Source organism: Pleurodeles waltl, chromosome 1_2 (genome assembly GCF_031143425.1).
Source record: "Pleurodeles waltl isolate 20211129_DDA chromosome 1_2, aPleWal1.hap1.20221129, whole genome shotgun sequence".
Lineage (NCBI taxonomy): Eukaryota > Metazoa > Chordata > Amphibia > Caudata > Salamandridae > Pleurodeles > Pleurodeles waltl.
Genome location: NC_090437.1, coordinates 1,333,556,067 through 1,333,582,021, shown reverse-complemented (window position 1 = coordinate 1,333,582,021; position 25,955 = coordinate 1,333,556,067). Strand labels below are relative to the sequence as shown.

Below are 25,955 nucleotides of genomic sequence, written 5' to 3'. Positions count from 1 at the left end.
ATGCCTGTTGTCTGCCATCTTTTTCAAGAAACCCTTTTATGCACATCTCCACAATGCCACAAAGCAAATAATCAAGTGTGTGTCGCTTACCTTTGATTCTACCAGTGAGGTAGAGAAAGTCATCCTGGTCGAACTTGCCAATGTCACCAGAGTGTAGCCATCCTTCCTCATCTAAAGCCTCCCTGGTTTTTTCAACCATGTTCAAGTAGCCCATGAAGACGTGTCTCCCCCAGAAGCAGACCTCCCCATTACCATCCTTGTCCGGCAGATGGATCTTGCTTCTGCATCCCGGGACCGTCTTTCCGCAGCTGTGGGCAAATAATACAAAGATATTCTGGAACGGATACTACAGCAGTAACTGCAAGTTCAACCACCAGGCCACAGAGATTTTGGTAACAACAAATCTATGGTTTTGGATCTCATCTGGGATAATTTAGAGATTGGTGTATAGGGACATGCACCATAAATCAGCAGATGCTCCTTTTCAAACACAGAGTTTCTGACGGCTATTCCTCAGCCAGATCCATCATCACAAACCCCTGACAGTCTATTTGCCACTGGCAGGCTGGCAGAACACCACCAAATGAATCACCCTATATAGAGCTGATTTCTCTATCGTTTTTCACTGTTGTGGCTGTACAAATTTGGGTTATTAGTTGAGTGGGGTAAGTACCCAGTTCAAGTAATAATCCCAAAACTTGTCAGGAGGGTCCACTCCAGGTCCAGTTGCCACTGGTCAGCTGGGCAGTTGCACCAAAAAACATCTTGTTGTATTCCTGTATTTTGAACAGGAGGTCAGTCTTATGACCTTTGGAGTCTGCAGCTTTATCCTGGGTACAAGAGGAGGAGCAGGTCCAGTCTTCCTGCCGCAACGCCTAAAACCGAACCCTAATTCTGGTGCGCTTTTCCCCGCAGGGTGGGATTACAGCTCGGTCCTTCCTTTTAGACCTTTTACAACTCTCGCGGCATAGAACCGTTGTCTTGGGGCTCCTAGTTATTAAAGCATATGCCTCCTCTGACCCCGCCAGAACCTTATAGGGATCACCATACCATACATGCGAGGTAGACTGGTGGCTACTGTCGTACCGGCCGCACTTCGAACCGGTTTCTCACTCTGTGCTCTCCTTTACTCGTTCATACTCCCCTGTCTCTAAGACTCATACAACCTAAGTGACACAGTTTTCTATACAGATGACCTTATTTCATACTACTCCCTATTCGGAGGCCTCACTATCCCATAAATAGATGGTTTTTAGGACACAAAATAAGACGAGTATATATAGATGTTTGTATCGTGTTTTGTCTATGTATTTAGCTGGATACAATATACAGACTTTACTTTTGTCTAACAGTTTCTTCCCAATCTCACACTTATATCTATATATTTAGACCAAATTGGACCATGTAATCTCGGTGCTTAACCCGATGGGGCGCTTCCACTAATACGAGGAGGGTAAGCATGGGTGTGCCAAGTTTATTCGTTTCTCCACCTTTTAGATACGCACATCACGCAGGGGATATATCACCAGTGTGTTTTGATTCTCCCTACCTTTCGCACATCACATATCACCAAATGTCTTGTGTGTTGTTATATGCTCTACTCTTTTCTGCTTTAATTTTCTAGGTTCCTGCAAAAGGTGATATTTCCTACTATAGGCTTCACAAAGTTTTAGGATTTAAGTAGGTTTATTGGTCCTGAAGAATCGTATTAGATCTTGTAGACTAAAAAAGCGAGAAACATGTTGACCTCAATTTAGAAGCAGTATAGGGGATCCTGTACTTGCATACACTACACTCCCAGTTAAGAGGGTCAGTGGTAGTTTTGACTTTTTTTGGGGAGACTAGACCTAACCTTGTTCTCTCCCCTTACTCTTGTTTTTAATCATGGCAGAGGCTAGATATTCAAAGAAATCATGTTTTACCTCTAGTCTTTTTTAGCAGCACTCTTTTTTCATACCAATCCTACTCAAATAGCATATACCAACCGGCAACCATTTACTGTTAAAAGATCTCTGGCAAAGAGCCCCCTAGTGGGGCCCGTCAGGCATTGCAGTGCCGGCCTGATAAGAAGCATAGCCCGATGATGAAGCATGTCACCAATTGGTGAGTGAGGGCTCTCGTTCCGAAATGTATGGATTCCCAGGGACCTTTTATTTTCTCCCTCTCCTCTACTAGATACAGGGATCTCTTTCTCTCTTGCTTTGCCAGTCTTCCTGCCCCCTGCCTTAAGGGCAATAAGGCCTACTTAGGGATGACCTATTAATATTTAAAAGGAAGGTTTAGACCTGTCACAAGGGGTTATTGTGACAGTCCGAATTTGGAGTTAAAACCGGCACAGCCAGGCTACTGCAGTCCTGCTTACATTGACACTGTAGTGGATGGTACATTGAGTGCCGCAGTCTTCTTGTGACATTTCACTTACAAGCTGTGGGCACACCTTGTAACATATACTAGGGACTTATAGGTGAGTTAAATAAGCCAATCAGGAGTTCACCAATTTTACAATGTTGAAAGGAGGAGCACAAGCACTTTACCACTGGTAAGCAGAGTTATTTAGCTAGCACAAATAGCATTCAGCAAAAAGGCAAAACAAAAAGAATCCAGGGCAACAATACAGAAAGGGCAAAGGGTGGCGGTTGTAATCAGCAAGCACAAAGCAATGAGCCCCAAACACTTGGAGAAGACTTAGCAACATTGCTTTTCCATTTTACAAAATAAAGTCCAATCTTTGGGGGTTGATTTCTATAAAACAAAAAATAAAATAGTTGCTTGTGCTCCCATGATTCAGTGTCCCAGCGGGGATCCCTACAGCTAGTGAGTGGACTGCCTCCATGCTGGCAGAGTGGTTGGGTCTCCACCACCCTAGCGGCTTGGCGGCCAAGGGATAGATGTGCATGAACCGTAGGAAAGAGCATAAATCCTTCTATAGTGGCATTTATAAACTTAGTATTATTGATTTTGCAATTGTAGCCCTAAACATGTTATTTAGCATTCTAGTAGGAAAACAATAACTGCCTTGTCAGCAAACCATCCTTTTTTACTTGAGTGAGGTCTGAGACACTGATGTGCATATGTTTACCTATCCAGCTGCTGCTTCGTATTTACATCACATCAGCAACACAAGGCAGGTGTGACAGATGTCATGCCTACCAGGGTCTTTATAATGGCTTCATTTTATTTAAATGTAATTAAGCCACCTAACCTGGGCACATGGGCTGCCTGCCCTCGCACAACAGTGTCTTACTTTTTAAGTGAACAGGAGATAGATGTCAGCTGTGCCACTGAGTTGGCTCCTGACAGGTACAAGAGCATGCATGATATCTATTGACTAAGAGTCTGAGTTTCCATCCTTGTTAACTCACTTGCTTTTCATTTAGATGAGTATTGGTTTCGGCTGCTCTCAGAAGGCCTATTGTTGTGCCTCTCTATGAAGAGTTATCACTTGATTCTAAGGAGATATCATATACCTTTCTGTTCCTCTTATCCCTGCTTGTGGGAAATCATGGAATGAAAGGCTATTGCTCAATGCTCCATTTTACAGGGGACCTCCGACTTCTTCGAGCCTGCACAGGGGACCCTTCATCCATCCTGTGTTACAGAACCTGGCAAAGTTGACATCCCTGTTATACTCCTTCATGTTAGGGTGTCCTCAGTGACATGCCCACAGGCTGTTTTCTGCGACCGCCCTAGTATTCCATCATGTTGTTGAGACTGCATACCAGGAGCATCTGGCATTCAGCCTTAGAAAGAAAGATATGTTTTCTTCTGGATCTCTTTCAGATAGAATGCCTTACTCATGTTCTTTCCTCTTTCTAAGTCCTTCTCTATGGTGTTCCACAGAGCTTCTGACATGCCTTGCTCTACACTAATGTGCTCCCTCTGCTGACCCTCTACTTTGCTATTAAGTTTAGTTTCTATGTTTACTGCAACACTTCTATTTAGCAATCCAGCAAACCCTTCAGCCAGTGTACAAACAATAGTCTGGCTCTGCCACAACCTTCTCCAAATGGCACAAAGGCCATTATATCCTAATGCGCCTCCCAGGTCAAGGCAACTTCTAGGCGCTCACAGCTATTGGCAGCTTTACAACAGACATGGGGCCCTTCCACTGCTCTGCCTCACCACATGAGATGTCTTTGAGTACTATGAGAAAGGACTGAAGGGATTTTTGTCCAAATGCTGAGCAAGCTTCTGCCTTAGAAGTGTAGAATTTGGTGACTTGGAAGAAACTCATGAGTTCTTGATGAGACCAATCTGTACAACAAATGTGTGAGGGTTAGTTTAGGCACCATATCATAAAGAACAGCAATGCAGTGGCAGCTAGCTTTTAAATAGTACCTTGATGGAACCCCCTAAGCTTTCCAGCAGCTATGGATCTTGAAAACCTTTCCTGATTCCTAGGATATGGAAAGGAAACCTGATTTACAAGTCTACTTTGGAGGTCTGTGTGCTTTGGTAGCTGTGAACCCCAGGGTAAGAAGAGATGGCTGACATGCAGTGTAGACTTTTGGGGGTTGGGGAACTGCATGTGTCCTCTGTAGCATGCCTGCTGGTGGGTAAGAAGTGCACATTGTGCCTAAAGATCTCTGCCTGTAGTGTGGGGATGTGTCTCTACAGACCTCCAGTGGTGTATTGTATCAGATGACATTCAGAACCACTGGGAGGTAAACCATGCCTGTTGTAGAACTCATGTAATTGGGAAACATGGTGAAGTGGTTGCATTGATTCAACTAAGACATGATCTCACTGGCAAACTATGGTTCTGGCCACAAACCAAGATGTTTTTCTACAACTACGTCCGTATACTGTACTCCTGTAAGTTGCATCTCAGGTAGTGGAGCACTGATCACCTTCAGCCTGGCTTCAGAAGAGAAGAAAAGCTCTGTAAAAGCTACAAAGATAGAAGTGTATACAATGACGATGTGTCTAGCATCGTCCAGTAATGTAAGGGGTATCTGTTTGATGGTAAGCAAGCATGTTCTCTGTCTTTTGTCTGTTTCCTGGTGACAGCTTAGTGACTGCATCTGCGTTATCACCAGATGGCAACTGACTTTGGGACTTATAATTTGTGAAGACCCTACAACATTTATGGATGGTGCTGACAACTGCTGTATCAGATGTCTCCTTGACACCTTCTGCCTTTTTCTTTGTTCATGAGATGTTTTGTAGAACATAACCAGTGTACCTGAGTCCTGGATAAACATTATTATTAAAGTGTTTATTAAGAAGTTCTTGCCAATGTACTTGGTTGCATGGCACTGCTGTACACATCAAGTGTTAGTTTATTTAAAATATTCCTCCTCATTCTGCATAATACAGGACAGGCACACACCCACGAGCATGTTTCTACTCAGATGCATGTGACCAGTTCTGGACAAGTTTGCTACTATTTCTTGAAAGAAATTAAAGGATTAGGGCCTTTACATATAACTTAAGAGCAAGACCTAAAAACGCGATTTGATGGAATAAGCACTAAACGTACCAATCGTTAGTCATTTGTAGATGTGCACAGTAGTACACTGGAGTGGTTCACATAAACCACTAGCCCATGGACTACCACTGTGGTATCACTCTGGGACTGCAACAGTCACAAGTGGTTGTGTGAGTTACCCAACAATGTAAGTGACCGCACCTCTGTAGAGTATAAAGAGATCAGTGAAAGATAGACACTCGGAGCAAACTTTTCAGATGATATACTGATACTGCACAGAATTCCAAGTAATGCAGCAATGAAAGTACTACTCGAAGGTGGTTCACACAGTAAAGCCAAGTTGGCAAAGTTTAGTAAGGACCTTGTGGAGCGGAAACTGCTTGGTATAGATGACGTATGGGGTCCAGAACTCTCACTCATGCCGTAAAGCTCCATAATGGGGAGGTTCAGCTCCATGAAATAGTCCAGAGTCTCCTTCATGATGGGAGCTGCTCCTGTTGAACACATGACACATCGATCAAGGCCAAGACCAGCTTGTATTTTCTTGAGCACCTGATTTTCAGCCGGCGCAGAGTCTTGACTGCAAAGCAAACACATGACAGGTGAGACTGTAGAGGTTTTTAAAAAAGAGGTGAGTCCAAGAAGAAATCAAATGGGAGATAGAAATATTTTGAGGAAGGAAGAAAAGGATCATTGACCAGTAAATGATACATCAAAAAGAAGGACAAAGAGGTGGAGGTAAATAAATCGAGGAGGATTGCCTGTTACAAGAAGAACATGGGGCACAGAAACTAAAGACGTGGGTCCCTACTGTATGTTGATTAGCTGAGAACGGATGGTATAAAATCTGAAGCGGCAACCTGAGAAGAAAGTTCGAAGAAATGTTCACAGGAAAGAGGCCATGCTCCTAATGATCTGCACACTTTGCTGATGCACACCATATGCATTTGGAATTCAGGACAGTCCAACAAGTAGACCTGTTTGTGATGGAAGGGCAGTGGAATGAAGGAGCATCGGGGAGGCATGCCTATTGATAATGCTCTAATGATATGCGTGCCTTGGGAGAATGATCTAAGGATATGCATGCCTTAAGAGAATGATCTAAGGATATGCATGCCTTGGGAGAATGATCTAAGAATATGCATGCCTTGGGATAATGATCTAAGGATATGCATGCTTTTGGAGAAAGATATAAGGTTATGCATGTTTGGGAGAATGATCTACGGATATACACACCTTGGGAGACTAATCTAAGGATATACATGCCTTGGGAGAATAATCTAAGTATATGCATGGCTTGGAAGAATGATCTAGGGATATGTTTCCCCTTGAGAGAAGATCTAAGTAGATGCCTGACTTTGGAGAATGATCTATGGATATGTTTTCCTTGAGAGAATGATCTAAGGATATAAGGATTTACGTGCCTTGGGAAAGTGATCTAAGGATATGTATGCCTTGGGAGAATGATCTAAGTATATGCATGGCTTGGAAGAATGATCTAAGGATATGTGTTCCATCAGAGAATCATCCAAGGATATGCATGTCTTTGGAGGATGATCTAAGGATATGTGTGGCTTGTGAGAATGATCTAGGAATATGTGTTGCCTGGGAGGATGACCTAAGGTTATACGCTCATTGAAAGAATGACCTAAGGATATGCATGCCTTGGGCGAATGATCTAAGAATATGTGTGGCTTGACAGAATGGCTTGGAAAAATGATATGAGGATATGCATACCTTGGGAGAATGATCTAAGTAAATGCATGCCTTGGGAGAGTGATATGAGTATATGGCTGGCTTGGGAGAATTATCTAAGGATATGTTTTCATTGAGAGAATGATCTCAATCAATCAATCAAAAAATTTGTATAGCGCGCTACTCACCCGGAGGGTCTCAAGGCGCTGGGGGGGAGGGGGGACCGCTACTGCTCAAGCAGCCAGGTCTTGAGTTGCTTTCTGAAGGAGAGGTGGTCGTGGGTCAGACGGAGGTGGATGGGGAGGGAGTTCCAAGTCTTGGCTGCCAGGTAGGAGAAGGATCTTCCTCCCATGGTGGCTTTTCTAATGCGTGGCACGGCGGCGAGGGCGTGGCTGGTCGATCGTAGCTGGCGGGTGGGAGTGTAGAAGGTCAGGCGGTTGTTGAGGTACCTGGGGCCCAGGTCGTGGAGGGCCTTGTGTGCGTGGGTGAGGAGGCGGAACGTGATTCTCTTGCTGATGGGGAGCCAGTGCAAGTCTCTCAGGTGTCCGGAGATGTGGCTGTGTCGGGGGATGTCAAGGATGAGGCGTGCGGAGGCGTTCTGGATGCGTTGGAGTCTTTTCTGTAGTTTGACCGTGGTTCCGGTGTAGAGGGTGTTACCGTAGTCCAGTCGGCTGGTGACGAGTGCCTGGGTGACCGTCTTCCTGGTTTCGGTGGGGATCCATCGGAAGATCTTTCGGAGCATGCGTAAGATGTTGAAGCATGATGAAGAGACGGCGTTGACTTGTCTGGTCATCGAGAGGGAGGAGTCCAGGATGAAGCCCAGGTTGCGTGCGTGGTCCGTTGGTTTGGGTGCGCTGCCCAGGGCAGGGGGCCACCAGGAGTCGTCCCAGGCAGATGGTGATGATCCAAGGATGAGGACTTCCGTCTTGTCTGAGTTTAGTTTCAGGCGGCTGTTCATCATCCACTCGGCTACGTCTTTCATCCCTTCGTGCAGGTTGGTTCTGGCGGTGGCTGGGTCGTTGGTGAGGGAGAGGATCAGCTGAGTGTCGTCGGCGTAGGAGATGATGTTGAGGTTGTGATGGCGTGCGATGGCTGCGAGGGGGCTCATGTAGACGTTGAAGAGGGTGGGGCTGAGTGAAGATCCTTGTGGTACGCCGCAGATGACTTCGGTGGCCTCGGATCTGAACGGGGGGAGGCGGACTCTCTGGGTTCTTCCGGTGAGGAACGAGATGATCCACTCTAGAGCCTTCTCTTGAATTCCGATGTTGCTGAGGCGCTGCACTAGGGTGCGGTGGCAGACCGTGTCGAACGCTGCGGAGAGGTCCAGGAGGATGAGGGCCGCTGTTTCCCCATTGTCGAGCAGGGCTCGGATGTCGTCAGTGGCTGCGATGAGGGCGGTCTCGGTGCTGTGGTTGGCTCGGAAGCCGGACTGTGAGTGGTCGAGGGATCCATTAGTCTCGAGGAAGGCGGCCAGCTGTCTGTTGACGGTCTTCTCGATGACTTTGGCAGGAAACGGGAGGAGCGAGATGGGGCGGTAGTTCTTGAGGTCGGTGGGGTCTGCTGATGGTTTCTTCAGGAGGGCGCTGAGTTCGGCATGCTTCCAGCTCTCCGGGTAGGTGGCGGTGTTGAAGGAGCAATTGAAGATGTCCCGGAGATGGGGTGCGATGACGGAGTCGGCCTTGTTGAAGACGTGGTGGGGGCATGGGTCGGTTGATGATCCGGAATGGATAGTGTTCATCGTATGGATGGTGTCTTCGGTGCTGACCGGGGTCCAGGCGCGGAGGGTGGTGTTGGGGGGCGTCTGTTTGGTGGTTGGGTGCGTGGTCTGTGCGCCGAAGCTGTTGTGTATGTCGGCGATCTTGCGGTGAAAGAACGAGGCGAGTGATATGGGTGCCTTCGAAGAATGATCTAAGGATATGCATGTCTTGGGAGAACAGTCTAAAGATATTCATGCCTTGGGGAAACGATCTAAGGAGATGCATGCCTTGGGAGAATGATCTAAGGATATGCAAGTCTTGGGAGAACAGACTAAATATATTCATCCCTTGGGAGAACGATCTAAGGAGATGCATGCTTTGGGAGAATGATCTAAGGCTATGCATTCCTTGGGAGAATCATCTAAGGATAAGTGTGGCTTGGGACAATGATCTAAGGTTATACATTCATTGAGAGAATGACCTAAGGATATGCATGCCTTAGGAGAATGATCTAAGTATATGCGTGGCTTGGATGAATGATCTAAGGAAATATGTTCAGTGAGAGGATATGCATGCCTTAGGAGAATGATCTAAGGATATGTGTGGCTTGGGAGAATTATCTCAGTATATGGCTGGCTTGGGAGAATGATCTAATGATATGTGTTCCTTGATAGATTGATCTAAGTATATGCATGGCTTGAGAGAATGACCTAAGGATATGTGCTCCTTGAGCGAATTATCTATGAATTGTATGTGCCTTGGGAGAACACTCCAAGGATATCCAACCATAAGACTGCCTGATTCCAAACCTTATCAGGGACATGAAAGTTATATGGTAAACCTGTATGCTGCTAGTCTGCTAACGTAACCATGTCCACAGAATCATTCAGTGTTTGTATTTATGTATGCAACTGAATTATGCTAAATGGTTTTTAAGTAAAATAAACATTGAACTAAATCTGCCCCTTGTAAAAAGGATGCTGCCCCAACCTTGTCTCAATTGATGGAAGTTTATAATCATAGACTTTCAACAGGGCGAGCTTTATTGGCATAAAGAAAGGTGTCACATGAGTAACATGCCCTGTTCCTACATGTGGTTGCTCTGGTGCAGGCTTCTCCAACGAGTAGCTGGGAGCTACTGATAGCTCTCTAGCTACCTATAAGTAGTTCTCCTATGTGCATCCCAGCCTAGTAAATTGGAACACTTTGCTTGGTTGAATTATATATATGTGGACCAAAAATGTGCATTCGAGTGAAAATGTGTGTATTTTAAGAGCTCATAAAAATGGCAGCATTTCCATATTATATTTAAAGCTGATTTTTGAGTGATAAATCATGTGGAGAGACTTATCTCTAATATTTTTACTTTCGTGTCAGGGGCACTGCCGCTGTGGCTAGCATATATTACCTTTGTAGAAGCATTCTAAATTGACAAAGCCTTTTTAAATGGAATTACTTTGTAAATTACTGCTGGCAACCCTACCTGAAGCACTGAGGTGATCACTGTTGATAATATTGCCTATACTAGCCAATATTATAAACTTGTCTCATGTGGTCACTATTGCAATACTACTAATATTAGTAGCTCCCAATGATTTTGATTAAACATAAGTAGCTCTCATTTCATGAAAGGTCGGGGACCCCTGCTCTAGACCCCTGCTCTAGTGACACCTCAAGACATCACCACAAAGGAGAGATGCAAAATAGCCCTATCGACCAAGCATCATAACACGTGAAAGGTGCAAACAAAAAGTTCCCCCCTGATGCGTTGGGGCAGTAGAATCTCCTGATACATGAACTTTTTCTCCACTACCTCCAAGAGTCAGGAGCATGAGAGGGATAGAGAGAGAGAGAGAGAGAGAGAGAGAGAGAGAGAGAGAGAGAGAGAGAGAGAGAGAGAGAGAGAGAGAGAGGGGGAGAGAGGGAGGGAGAGAGTTCCCATTTCCAACCTTTGCAGGTCAAATGTAAACTCAGACAATATCCCGCCCTCTTACCCAATACTCTCACTCCAGGAAAGGTTCTCTAGAAAAGCATCACCAGTTCATGAAACGTAGGTGGTGCTTAGCCTCAGTGGTTGATCCCCAAACTTTCCCAGTAGCTGTTGAGCATGCTTGGCCATAGGGGGGCACTCTTACTAGAATATTTCTCTGCAAAGTAGGCAGGAGGGATCATCTTTCTACACACATCTTTTCTGCTCTGGTCACCATTTAGTCCCCTCAAAAAGAGGTAATGGCAGCCAGAGCTGGAAAATAAAAAGGGCAAATCGCAGAAAGTGAGGACTCATGTATCTGGCAAATGTGCAAAGACGAAAGCAGCAACATTTCTTTTCTCTCCCCCAAATGTAAACTTGGACTCTCATACACCTCATCCTTACAGCTAAGTCACAATGACATTCGGTGAACGGCTATCAGCTGCTGAACTTTGGATGTCAGCTGTGTGCTCCAGAGAGAAGCTGTGCTATGTGGAGCAGTGGATGACCTCAGACGTTTCTCACCATCTTCCCAGAGGCAGTGAAGTCAGGGGACAAGATTATGGTGAGACTGGACAATTAATTCTGCGCTATAGATACCTGTAGGCAGTCTCTTCAGTACCCGAATCATTTTTGTGTCACAGACAGTTGCATACAAGGAAGGGACCCACTGCGTTCCACCTTCCAATCCTCTGAGGTCTGGCTGAGGGTGGATCCCATCGAAGTATCTGTGGCATCGATGTGGATGGTGAAGAGAGATCAGGGATGGGCCCTGCCACAGACTGTGGCATCTGTGTGGATTGTGATGATCAACCCGGACTGGACCCTACCACAGACTGTGGCATCTGTGTGGATGGTGAGGAGAGATCAGGACTGTACCCTACCACAGACTGTGGCATCTGTCTGGATGTTGAGAAGAGACCAGTACTGGGCCCTACCTCAGACTGTGGCATCTTTTGGATGGTGAGAAGAGACCACGACTAGGCCCTACCACAGAGCTACCCTTAAGAGATCCATAACTCTGCTGACCTCTGGACTCCATTCCATCTTCTTTGATTTTGATTTATAAGTCTAACTTTACCTTTGTGAATCAGGCCCAAGAGGTATTTCAGTAAAGGGAGTCGGGAATCACCCAAGATGGATGTCCAGGAGGAAAGAAAAGACGGAGACCTGGAGCTGACAGCTTTATTCAGAGACTGAAAGTAAGAACAGATCTGAGAACCTTCCATGTAGAAACAACATCAAAGGGTTAAAGAGTAAATGGGGTAAAGAAGAGGGGCCAAGGAATTTGGCAGTCTATGGTTTAAGCAGCATCGATCGTTGGAAAGGGGACTTGGGAACAATCTATGCTTGTTCAACTACAAAGGAAATCAGTCTGTTATGTAATGATCTCCCCTTTGCATCATCATCAGGAGGCACGGTTTGAGGCCGGCATGGTCAAAGGGCGCCAGGATGAGAGTGCCACCACTGCTGACACCACTACTCATCCTCCACAATAGATCACCCAAGCCTGGCTGGCCTGGAGCCCTTTGAGGGGTTTGAGGATGCATCTGACATTACTGAAACCTTGGAACAGTTCAGGCATGGCTTTTCTAGAGACACTTAGATTTTCAATGCTACATACTGCTCTCTAGTTGCTTGACCCTAAGATTGGTGTATTTACTATTTTTATGATTTGCTCTAAATTTACATTTCCTTGATCTTTTCCTGATCAATGACATCTTGTGGAGATCATTGACACCTGATTTCATCCTAAGAACTACTGTAAGCCTCTATAACTCCTAGTGGTCCTGGCTCTATAGGAAAACAGTTTTTTTAATTGTCTAAAGCTTGGTCTAGATGTAGAAGCATGAATTCTTTATAAGATTAGGTTGGATTCAGAAGTGAAGTGGTTGAGTAAAACCTTTGGGCCGAGAGTAAGCTAACCAAACATATTGTATTATTCTGGAATCTCTGATCAAGTTTAGCCCAGAGATAAACTTTTCTACAAAGCGCAAAGGTTGAATTCACCTCTGTTAATGGAGCCTTCATCCATGAAGAGCACAAGCAAATGGTGGTAAGGCATTATCTAAAGTGTGCCAGTTTCCATTTGATTGGCATTTTGAATGTGGATTCATAACCATATAACCGCCTGCAGTAGGGGATAGCAATAGACCCACCCACTCCTGCCCTGTGACACTGGCAATCTGGGAAACTATTTATGTATGAAGTTATAAAGGAAATGCCTGAGACGGAAAAGACCCAATAGCTTTTTACTTATTTCTTTCCACAATCTCAAACATTGGATCTGAAAGTACCCTGGTATGTCCCAACCTGTTCTTGTATACTTTTGCTGTGTTCACTAATGTTTTTCTGAACTCAGAGAGAGTTCAGTGGTCCCTGCTTCTAAAGTGCCCAACACAGTATTTTACACTGTTTTTTAAACCTAACCCCACACACTAATCCCACCAGAGTAGATGCTGATGTGATATACCCATTAATTTGGTTGAGCTTAGCTGCAAAGCCATGACCCGTCTCCTCACAGCAGAGGGGCCCCGGGGCAAGTGATGACTTTGAGACCAAGGCCTGCACCGCAGCCTGCATCTTCTCCCAAGTACGTGGTACCCCAAAGAACTGAGTGGGTCGCACCTCCTTCAGCACATCAATGAGTGATCCCTGCAGGGGGAGAAAACAGGTAGTGAACACCAAATAGTATGATTCAGAATGGTTTCTTCTTCATGCACTAGGCCTGTAGTTTGAATGTTTGTAGGCGGTTAATATCTAGTTAGACCTCTTTTTTTGGGTTTGTGAAATTATTTGGTGAACTTGAGACAAGTATCCCTATAATCCAGCACCTCAAGAGGCTTCTATGCAACCAACAAACCCACCATGGTCATTGCGTCTGCCATTCCTATTGAGACAGTTTGTGCAGGCAGTCCCACAGCTGTATAGAATGCAGACACATCTTGGAGTGAACCCTCAACACTGTGAATGAGTTGTGTATCTTCAAGTAGAAACCATCCGCAGTGTTTGTTGTATAGGAGCAGAGACAGAAATGCCTGAAGTGTTCCTAATTTAGGTGAGTGCTCTACTAAATACAATTCCTTCACATTATTAAAGGCAGTGTAACAGAACTTAGGGGCTGGATGTACAAAGACCCATTTGCAAACTGGGATGTGTGATTTACACATCAACTGATTTGGATCACCGCAAGCATTTCTTATGATCCCAGGCATAAACCTCATGCAATGCTTGTAGGCTCCATTCCTACATTACTACGTTTTTCTATAGCTCTACTATATATATATATATATACATATATATATATATATAAAAGGATATGGAAGTACTAATACTTTCAAATCCTTCCAGAGACCAGACCATATCCTTCCATTCCTAGTACATGCACTACCCAGACACCCCTTGTCAGCCTTGCCAAAAATGTAAAAATAAAATTAAAAAAGTGACTCTGAAACATCAACACCACACCGACCATCACCACTAGATACAGGTCTACCAATCAGGTGTCCATGCCTGCTGCAGCACCAAAACTTCAATATTGTTCAAGAGTTCTCAACAGTCTTGCAAGGGCCTTCATTACAGCTGGTCACCAGGTTTTAGTCAATGTTCTCACTGCTCTTTTGGGAATCTTGCAAACAGCTTTTCAGTTGTTAGGAGGGTGATCTCATTTGTTTATTACAGGCAGTATGTTTGGATGGATTCATTTAAATCTCCTAGAATTTAGGGTCTCTCAAGGTTCTATTCTTGCCCCAGTGATTTCAATTTGTACAATGAAACTTTGAGGACCTAACTGGCCAAGAAAGACATTCATCAGTGCACCAGATCCACACATCTCTTTCTCACAGTCTTCTCAGCCAAGGTTTCCACTAGTGAGATAGCAGCGGCATCTTCCAATTTCAGATGTACACAGTCCCTCTCAAACCAAATCCATTTAAACCGGGCTTCTGTCCTGCCTAAATGGCCTCAATAAAGTGTACCTCAATGGCTTCTACTCCACCCCTTTCTTTTGATAAATGTCAGATCCCTGGTATTCTATGTATGTCATCACCTCTACATCAACTGACACACTGCAGATTAAATCTCGGAAAGCGTGGTACAAGGTGTGTCTCCTAGGCAAAACCTTGCAACTCACCCACTCCTTCCTCTCCTGTGTGTAAGCATGTAGCCTACCAAACAGCAATGGGAGTGTGGTCTCCCGATGCCTCCCTGACTCCCTAGGACCACTACCCCTTGCTGCATCCCTCATCACTGAACAACATCCATTGGTCAGATCACTCTGCATCCTCTACAATTCCTTCTCAACAAAATTTGACAATCAAAAAGCTTTCCCTATTCCTCCACACCCACAGCACAAATATTTAAACAGCTGGTGCTCCACACGCAAGTAAAATTAAAACAAGAAATCAGCATTTTCCTACAAACTCAAAACTCTTAAACTCTCAAACAATCTATACTTCATCTGAAATTTTCTGGAGATACCTCAAAACCCTCTTCTACTCTATTTATGCCCTTCCTCCCATTGTATAAACCCTTCTGCCTACCCTGTATTCTGTAAACCTTACATTGGATTTACTATTTCAACTGCAGGCTTATATAAACTTGTACTATTGGCCACTGGGAGATGTAAAGTTTATTAAAGCCCCTTCTACCTGCATGACCCAGTTCATAATTTATGAGCAACATAAACTGCTCTGCTGTCCTCTGGGCCTAGGTTAGTGCTACTTACAACCAAATACAGAGACATACTGAAAACTCCTGAAACTGCTGCAGTTGAGGATGGCATCACAATGTGACCCCGCAGATGTGAAGATATAGGCAACTGATGCACAGCTCGGGCTGTTGTTCACGGTGCTTAAAGGAGGTGCCCATTTATGACATCTAGAGCATCTCTTTCAAATCTCGCCTCTCTAGACGAGAAAGTACAGATTGGCCTGCTTAGCCAAAAATAAATACATTTTTATTATTATATGAAGGTCGCCTTCTTGTCTTCAATGATCTAAGCCCTAGGCACCTGTTCCTCTCCTTTGTTTTATGAAATTATGTGAGCTGATATGAAAGCCAATGGAAGAAAACAACAAAATGTATGCCTTGTCTTTGCCCACAGAGGATTCTTCAAAGTGGTTTGCTGGAGGATAGTCTGGCCAACTGAATTTGTGACACACAGACGGTCAATTTTTATTTTGTTAATAAATCTTTTCCGACTCTGATTGGCATGTGTATAGATTTGCTCTGACTTTAGTTGTAACTGGTTGAGCAACCAAGGCTAAAGGTAAGTAGGCTTTCTTATTGATCTGAAGCCAAATTAGCTAAGAAAAAGACCTGCCATAGCATGTCACCACAGAGTTCTAACTCTATTTCCTAAAATCACCCTAAAAATTAAAAAGAAACCCCTCCAATAGCTTTCAGGCGGAGTAAATGTTAACATTAAGAATCAAGAGACCAGGGGTGTGTATTCTTAATCTGCTGAGATTTTAATTGTCACATACAATAACATTAAATACTTCCAAGATTATTACCATGATTCGGGGGTGGGTTACCTGGAGTAATTTATATCATATCCTGAAGCCAAATCTTCTACCTTGGATACTCTGCCATTTATACCAAAAAATACTCCTCTTTAAGAGTTTCTTGTAAAGATCAAGGTCCGAGTATGAGCACATTAACTCAATGAATTAATGATTATTATTGACATTTTGGTAAGCTAAGGCTTATTTGAAAGTTTGCAAATCTAAATATTTTAAGCAATGCCTTGTTAATGGATAAAAATCAAAATATAAACCACAGTCTTGGAACTTAGAAACTATTAGAAATGGGTAAAAATTAAAATATAAATCACAGTCTTGGAACTTAGAAACTATAAGAAAATATAGGAAAAACTTTAAAAAAAATTTTTTTTACTCAAAAAGCCCTCTGCCAACTGCAGCAAACCCCAAAACTATTGGCCAATCTCCCTGCTTGTATTCCCAGCAAAGATACTGGAAAAGATCATCAACAAGCAACTCATGACATACCTGGAGCAGTACCAGCTACTCAAAACCTCCCTATCTAGCTTCTGCAGAAATCAGAGCACTGAAACTATCCTGATTGCAGCCACCAACGACATCCAAACCCTCCTTGACCGAGGAGAAATAGCAGCTTTGATCCTCGTCCACCTCTCAGCAGTCTTTGACACCGTATCCCAACACATGCTGATCGAAAGACTCCACCACATCGGCATCCAAGGGGACACGCTCAGATGGATCACCTCCTTCCTCACTGGAAGAACCCAGAGGATCCACCTCTCACCTTTCAACCTCCGACCCCAAGGAGAACACCTGTGGTGTCCCCCAGGGCTCATCTTTCAGCCACACACTCTTCAACGTTTATATGACCCTTATGGCCAACATCGTCAGATCCCACACTCTCAACATAATTTCCTATGCAGACGTCACCCACCTTATCCTCTCACTGAACGACTACCTCTCCACCACCAGCACCATCCTCTACAGATGCATGACAAGCATTGCTGATTGGATGAAAAACAACTGCCTTCAGCTGAACACAGACAAGAAGGAAGTACTGATCTCTAGCAACAGCAGCAACATATGGAATGACTCCTGGTGGCCATCAGACCTAGGACCCACACCCACTACCTTCGACCACTCCAGAAACCTCAGAATCAGTATTGACAACAAGCTCACCATGAAATCACAGGCCAAAGCCATCTCTTCCGCCTGCTTCCTCACTTTGCGCATGCTATGTAAGATCTTCAAGTGGCTGCCACTACACATGAGATGCACCGTGACACAGGCCCTCATCACCAGCTGACTGGACTATGGCAACACCCTCTACATAGGACTCTACACACACCTCCTACAGAGACTTCAGACCACACAGAACGCTGTAGCCAGACTCATCTTTGCCCTTCCCCGACGAACCCACATCACACCCCACCTCAGGCAACTCCACTGGCTCCCCGTACAGAAGCAATGTCTATTCAAGCTGCTGGCCCACACACACAAGGCTCTACACAACCAAGGATCCATGTACATTAACCACCACCTGAACTTCCAACTGTCAAGAAGACTGTGCTCTGCCTCCCTTGCCCCCCGCATCTACCGAAGCAGAAGTGGAGGACGCTCCTTCTCTGACATTGCAGCAAAAACCTGGAACAGCCTCACCAAGCACCTCCAGACCATCACTTCATTTCTGGAAATCCAAATGACCCTTAAGACCTGGCTGGTTGAATAAGCCTCCAGGACCTGCAAATGCCTGTATACACTATCAAGTGATTAGCTGCGCTTTATAAATCCTGATTGATTGATACCTCAAACTGCTTCAACAATCATTAATTGGATTATTCTGTAAATCAGTCCATTTTGAAATCTGCTGAGATTGCAGAAACATATTTATTATATTACTATTTTTAGGTTTACAGGCGCTTGAAAAGAGGGCGTGTGATGTATTATTGATATTTGACTATGTTCTTAATCAGATCAAGAGTTCTTTAAGCTACCACATAAGAATCTACCCAAAAATATTTAATGCAACATATATTTTTTTCTCAATAATTACTCCGATGAATATGCAGTGTAACATACTCATTTTCAAATGATTAATTTATGTCCAATTGCAATTACCCAAAATGAGTTAGTAAATAGTTGTTGTACTTTTGATAAATAGGGATTAGGAATGTTCTATAAAACATATTGAAATAAGTTTAGAAAGTGGTGAGACCGCCCATGTGGTCAGGTTTACCAGCTTCAGAATGACTTCTGGAATAGTGGGATGCAACTTAATGTAAACACTTTAGTTACATAATGGGTAATCTGAACACAAAGAGGCCTTTAAGGCATCTCTCAATATACAAAATACTAAAGGAAGCTCTTTAATGCTTGAGTGTATTTGGACTCTCTTAATGTCACACCCTGACACTGCTGCATATATCTGATTGATTTCCAATGCAGCTATAGCACTCCCCCTTTTCACTGCTAAAAAGAGTACAGCGTGCATCTGCATATAATTTTGCCTCGGATATTCGCGCAATTGGTGCAGTCAGGTTAGCTCCTGGTCAGAAACTGATAGCCAGAGGCTTTCTAACCAAGGGACAGAGGCTGGGACATATGGGACAGCCCTACCAGGGTGCTTCAGGTAATCGTGAGTTGTGCAGATCAGCACTAGTATACCACAGAGATCTATCGGATAAACTGGGAGAGAATCCCATATGAGTTAAGATCTAGAGGACCCATTTCACTCAATCAAAGGATTATTGTTCCCAACAAGAAAGATAATGTTATTTCAACTGTTTAATTAGAGGACTGAGAATGGAGAAGTATCACCTCTGATGTAAAAGCCTTATATAACCCAAATGGGTACTCATCTGGTAATGCAGCCTTTTTACTTGCTACCTGTGAAAACCTGGGTCTGCAATTTCATGTTCAGGAGAGAAATCATAAAAGGTCCTGGGTATATGAACAGATGACTGCTAATTTATTTTCCTGATCACAACTGAAACCTTCTGAACAAAGAGCTTGGTAATGATCCAAAAAAGACTTGGGGAAGGTGTCCTCTGACAAAGCAGTATTGCAAGTTTCATTTTCCAGGTATATGTGTTGACCTACATTCTAAACCTCACTGTCTGTATCTAAGTAGGAATGCATGTACTTATGTATGTGAGTATGTACATCAGTATGTATATATGTATGTATGTATTTATATAGCCTAAAGGAAGCAGAGGAAGTACATGATTGGAGGCAAAGATAGAGCCAGTTAGTGAGTGGAGTGGAAGCTAGGGTCCGACTTCTTGAGTCTATTGTTGTCCTGCAATGGGTGCGATGAGAGCCATAGCAGATGATTAGCTCTTCAGCCAGACCAGCAGGGTTGCTAGTCGTAATGGCTTTGTAGTTGAAGCAACCAACAAGGTAGAAGTAGTGATCTTAAGCAAAAACACCTCACCATGGGACTCCAGCTGGTGGGTGGCTGAAGTTAGACCTACACCCAGCGCAAATGCCAGGAAACTAGGAATAAATATGAACAGCAAACTACACAGGACCACACAAGTCAATGCTATCACTTCATCTTGGTTCCACACCCAGAAGCTGCTGGGAAAGACATTCAATTGGCTCCCAAGGAAACACAAACATGCTAATTTATTTAAAACTCCTCACACATATTTAAAGTACTACACAACATTAGCCCCACCTACCTGAACAGTTGTATCTCCTTCCACCAACTACCCAGGCACCTCTGGCCTGCAGGACTCCTATTCTCACACAACCCACGCATACACAGAACCAGGTCAGGAGGATGTATTTGCTCTCACATCCCTTCTAAAACATAGAACAGGCTCCCACTCCCCTTCAGAGCCCCCTCCCCTCTTCTTGATTTCCACAAGAAGTAGAAGACTTGGCTTTTCAATTATCTAATGTACCATAGAGAGGGCTGGGCAAACCAGCTAAACATCAGGATATTGTTGCAGGTAATAGTACGCTTTACAATTAACCATGTAACTGGTTTTACTGATGGTGTATGGCAGTATTCAGGTCCTTGACGAGGTATGCTGTGTTGTATAGGATACATTTATGGGGTCGGCCCAGTGAGGAGTCTGGGAGGCTGTAAAGCAGGGAGTTACCACCATCTTGCTGCAAGAATACGATGGTTCAAACAGCAGTTCTGAGGACTGATTTTACTTTCTTTATTAGAGACAAATGGTGCCAAGTTGGCTTGGTTTTCTTATTGATGTGATACTTGAGAGTGAGGTCTGTGTCCAGGGTGAATCTGGTGACATGGAATACGCATTTGTCATTCAAAGCAATTCAAGATGCTTCCCATCATAGTCTAATTTCTAAAACATAAGCATTAATTAACTCAGATTCAAGCCTGTGCAAATTACATATGATAATTTGCAGCTTATTACTTAATTATTAAATGTAGCTGAGAAAACATTCATTCACCTCAAAGGATTACTTTAAAACCTTCCCACTCATAATGCAATTCTGTGGGCTCCAAATGCACACCAAAATCACTGCAAAAAAATTGCTTAATGTGAGTTCTAGATATGAGCACCTTATTGAACTGCAAGTGGTTAAGACCCGCTGTTGAAAAATTGATGCACCAAATTCAATTTCAACTGCTTTCTAATTGGAAAAATAGGTTTGATTCTACTACATTTTCTGGCAGTTTTGATCTTTGGAAACTAAAGAATCCAGTGTATCTGCGGATTTCTATTTCTTAGAATGCAACGTGAACCTATTAGTGATCAGATTTTGATGCCAGCTGTCTGTCAAGTCATTCAAATGATTTCTTAAACACGTTGTTTGTATCTAACCTGAGATTTTGGATGTAACTACAGTCCTAATCAATAATTAATTTGCAGTATAAATCTCCCAAAAGTGTTAGGAATTCTAGTTAGAGAATCTGATTATCACTAATTGCACCATAAATGCTAATAGTTCTGCAGACTAACAGTCGTGATCTAACACTGAGGTCACATGTTCTATGGAATGGCATGTGTATCTATTCCAAGTTTTTAAGGAATGTTTGTGTTCAAACCAGGTGGACAGTTTGTCTCTTGGTGCTGTTGAGATTTGACGTCAATAAACACTCCTCTTCTACCTCTCGTGTTTAGTGGTATTCCTTATTACCACACTAACTAATTTGAATTTAATGTCTTCATTACCCAAAGACTTCAATGTGTTCATTACCCAAAGACCTTAATGTCTTCATTACCCAAAGACCTACTTCATTCATCAAATTGTTTGTATTTCTTTTGTAAGTTCTAGAGGCTGCATCTGGAACTGAAACTGACTGTCGGATATCTGAGATTCTTTTTTTTTTTGCAGCTGTATATAGTTATGTGTAGAAATTTAGAGTTTGGCAAAGGGGTTACTCTGTCACAACGGTGGCAGATATCCTGTCTGCCGAAATATAAATCCTATAGCATATAATGGAATTTAAATTTAGGCGGATGGGATATTCGTCATTGTTGTGACGGAGTAACCCCTCCGCCAAACTCTAAGTCGGGCCTAAGTGATTTTCCTAAAATGGCAGGATGTTGAGCTGATGCCAAGACCCAAAACTAGTTGCCAGTTCCAAAGTCGGCAGCTCTGACCATTAGGCCACATCAGCAACTCAAAAGGATGATATACGGAGTACTGAAACTTTTTAAACACTCACCCCCAGTCACAGATCTGGATTCAATCCATCATTCTTTTGCTCAACATGTCGCCCCAGTTTGGATCCAGTTTGATATGCAAATCAGACTTGATCCTGTTGCCAGGCCAGGTCCTCCCTGGACCAGAAACAAGCATCCTGGGACCGGTTTCAGGGTATCACCCTTCATCAGGAAGGCTAGCTTGAATCCAGTGTTGCAGTGAGCATGGGACTCACACCTGGGCATACCCTTCCCACTTATGGCAACTTTAGCAACACAAAAGGATGATGGACGGAGTGCTGAAACATTTCAAACACTCACCCGCAGTCACAGATCTAGGTTTAATCCATCGTTCGTTTGCCCACCATGCCACGCCAGTTTGCACCCAGCCATATGCTATTCAGTCTTGACCCTGTTTCCCATGGGAACAGTCCAGCCCGAACTGCCAGGTCAGGTCCTCCCTGGACCAGAATCAAGCATACTGGGACTGGTTTCAGGGTATCACCCTTCATCAGCCAGGCTTGCTTGAATCCAATGCAACAGAGAGTACGGGACCCACGTCTGGGCATACCCTTCCCACTTTGGGCAACTTTAGCAACACAAAAGGACGATGGACGGAGTGCTGAAAGTTTTGAAACATTCACCCCCAGTCACAGATTGGGTTTAATCCATTGCTCTTTTTCTCACCATGCCACCCCAGTTTGGACCCAGCCATATGCAAATCATTCTTGCCCCTGTTCCCCATGGCAACAGTCCAGCCAAACTGCCAGGCCAGGTCCTCCCTGACCACATCTCATGCCTTCCCTTCTCTATTTCATCTGCTCATAAAAGTAACAAGTACCCACCAATTGTGAACGGAGGCAGAGCCTTGCTCTACGGCTTCTCAGACATCATAGTGGCTCATCTGCCTGACATTCTACGCAATCTGCCACACTGCATCAAATAATTCAACTTTATTCCTTCTACCCTGCTGGAACTCCACTACCATTCACACATATTCAAGACTTGCTTCAAGACTAGCTACAAAGACACAGTGAACTGCACTGATGCTGTCTGGCTGACAAACTTACCATCTCTGCTGGAAGCAGCATGGGGCAGTTGCAGCCACTTGAAAGGAGTAATTTCCATCTCTACATCTCTTTTTCATCCTTCTTATTACCATTCTTGCCCCACTCATCTTGAAGTTAAGGGATTGCTATTACTGTTGTTGGGTGCCATATATCCTTGATAAGATCTTCACCAGGATACGCAAACATGTGAAAAGCATATGGGCCCTTGTTTACAGGGTTGTGGCACAGCACATCAGCACAAGTCTTCTTGCTGCACTGCCCATGCCAAAGTGAAAGGGCAGGAATACACCGTATTAATGTAATACAGTGTATTCCTGTCCTTTCCCCCTGCGCTGATGCCGTTTTGGCTGCCTAGTGCCAATGAAAGCACCCTTGCGCCATGGTGCGAAGGTGTCTGCGCTGCATGCAAGATTGTTTTTGAGCAGGAAGGGGCAACGTCCACAACAAAAACAATACCTACAGGTAAAATGTGCAGCACACATAGAATGAGTTAAAAATGAGGAGAAATAAACATATTTCTCCTTGTTATGCCTTACCGCAGGAGGTTTAAGGTTTTGGCACTTCCACAGGTTTACGTGATTAGGTAATTCAGGGGCAGTGTCAAAATCCATGGGTGTTGCGTGGGAAAACCCACTGAACATCCATGGAATGCCTCCCTGATGCAGAGAAGGGCAATGTAGCGACTTGGGCTTCTTTGTCTTACACTATATCTATGAGGCCATTCAAAGCCAAAGTGGCTTTGCGTGGCCTCATAGATATGGATGAGAGGTTTTCAATTAATAAATATTTTTAAAATATTGGGATAACACTGACTTACACCGAGACATTAAAAAAATCCTTACACTTTGAATTCCGAGAAAGAAAAGTAAATAGGCACTGATTCTGACATGTGACCTTGGTTGTTTAATGAGAGCGAATGTGATGAGATAAGAACAAGATTTTCAAGCTTGTTACAGTAACAGAGCTTGATCTGACTGAAAACAAGAGGTCTCAAACAGGCGCCCTTGGAAAACAGCATCTGACATGTGATCTTGTTGTTTGAATGCTAGGCAAATGTGATGAGATAAGAACAATATTTACAGGCTTGTTTACAGAAACGGAGCTTGGAGCAACTAAAGACACAAGCACTCCTGTGAATTGCTTTCACAGAAAGAAAAATGTTTTTAAAACAGTTCCTAAAATGGGAGCAGTGGATTGATAGTAGTAATGGTCCATGCTCTCCAGGAGGATTAAACACAGGAAGAAGCATGATGCATGCATGCAATGGACACATTTGGAGAAAGAATATTAGAGCGACGAAGGAGCTAGCAAATAGGAAGCCTGTGGGTGGACCGAAGCTCAAAAAGTATATACAACATGTCTCAAAGAGACAACGCAAACGCTCTCTAGCCAAGACCCAAGAAAGTATTTTGCTGAGACTGCAGGTTAACCTTGAAGTAGAGCGTGCCACCCACTGCATCTCCATTACTCCTCACCCCTTCTGCATCCAGGCACATCTGGAGTCGTAGCATTGCTACAACTACTCACCCCTTCCACCTCTATGTCTCTCTGTAGTCATAGCAAAGCTGGACGTTCAACGCCACTCCATACCTTCTCACCCCTTCCCCATCCCTGCACCTCTGAAGCCCTAGCAGAACTGGACGCTCACTGCCGATCCATAACTCGTCACTCCTTCCACGTCCATGGTTATCTAAAGTCCTAACAGAGCCAGAGGTTCAATGCTGCTCCATACATCCTTATCATTTCCCACACCACCTCTGAAATCCTATTAGATCTGGACGCTCACTTAGACACCATACCTCCTCACCCCTTCCACGTCCATGCACCTATGAAGTCCTAGCACAGCTGGATACTGACTGTGGCTTCATACCTCCCTGTCCCTTCCACATCTATGCTCCTCTGAAGTCTGGCAGAGCCAGACCCTCACTGCCACTCCATATCTCCTCACCTGTTCCACGTCCATGCTCCTATAAAGTCCTAGCAGAGCTGGGTGCTCACTGACAATCCATACCTCCTCACCCCTTCCACTGCACCTCTGAAGTTCTAGAAGAGCTGGATGGCCACTTCTGGTACATATCTCCTCACCCCTTCCACATCACATCTTAATTCCCAGTGTAGCTGAACTCTCAGTCCTGCTCCATACCTCTTCAGCCGACGCCACCATGCTCCAACAAAGCTGCAGTAGAGAACAGTGCTCACCATAGCTCATACCTCTTCACCACTTTCCCCAACCTGTGCCTTGTGTGCCACATCAGTCATGCAGCAGCCCCTGTGACCCTGCAATCATGGCCGGAGAGCTCACTGAACTTCTTTAGAAGAGGCTGTCTTTTCAAGCAGCTGGGATACTGAAAACTAGACACAGAGGACACATAAAGAACTAAGGACCTGATTTAGAGTTTTGCGGAAGGGTTATGCTGTCGCAAACGTGACGGATATCCCATCCACCGTATTACAAGTTCCATAGGCTATAATGGAATTATAATACGGTGGACGAGATATACGTCACGTTTGTGACAGAGTAACCCCCTCTGCCAACCTCTAAATCAGGTCCTAAGATCCCACTGGCTGGGACCAACGAGCCAATCTGCTGTCCCTTATATTGTGTGGTTGTAGAATTGAAGCTCACAAGGGGCTAGTGTATTGTGTGTTTTTTTCTTGTGTCTCTTCATACACATTACAATGTTAAATGTATTTGTAAAGCACACTATCACCCACGAGGGCATCCTGGCGTTGTTCCTACTGTTACACCACCTAATTACAGGAAGTGTGGTTTGTATTTGTGGTGATTTGTCAAAGGACCCAAACCAGACAGTCTCTCCTTGTTCTGAGCAACAGAGGGGTATTTACCATTCTCTTTGTACTCAGAGGAGTGTCAGTCAGTACTTGCCCCCTGGTACTTGAATACAGGCATCTGCACTTCATATGTTACCTCACACCATCCACCACTTCACTGTTCAACCTT

The 25,955-nt window shown here is 44.1% G+C and overlaps 1 protein-coding gene across 1 annotated transcript in view; it reads right to left on the bottom strand.

Moving 5' to 3' along the window:
- Positions 1 to 25,955, bottom strand: part of LOC138257174 (long-chain-fatty-acid--CoA ligase ACSBG2-like) — a 128,222-nt gene that overhangs the window by 42,679 nt on the left and 59,588 nt on the right. Inside the window, exons 7-9 of the mRNA XM_069205890.1 lie at positions 13,266 to 13,447; positions 5,793 to 6,011; positions 91 to 308 (exon numbers count right to left, since the gene is read on the bottom strand). Coding sequence (XP_069061991.1) covers positions 91 to 308; positions 5,793 to 6,011; positions 13,266 to 13,447 — 619 coding nt within the window. The remainder of the gene's footprint in view (positions 1 to 90; positions 309 to 5,792; positions 6,012 to 13,265; positions 13,448 to 25,955) is intronic.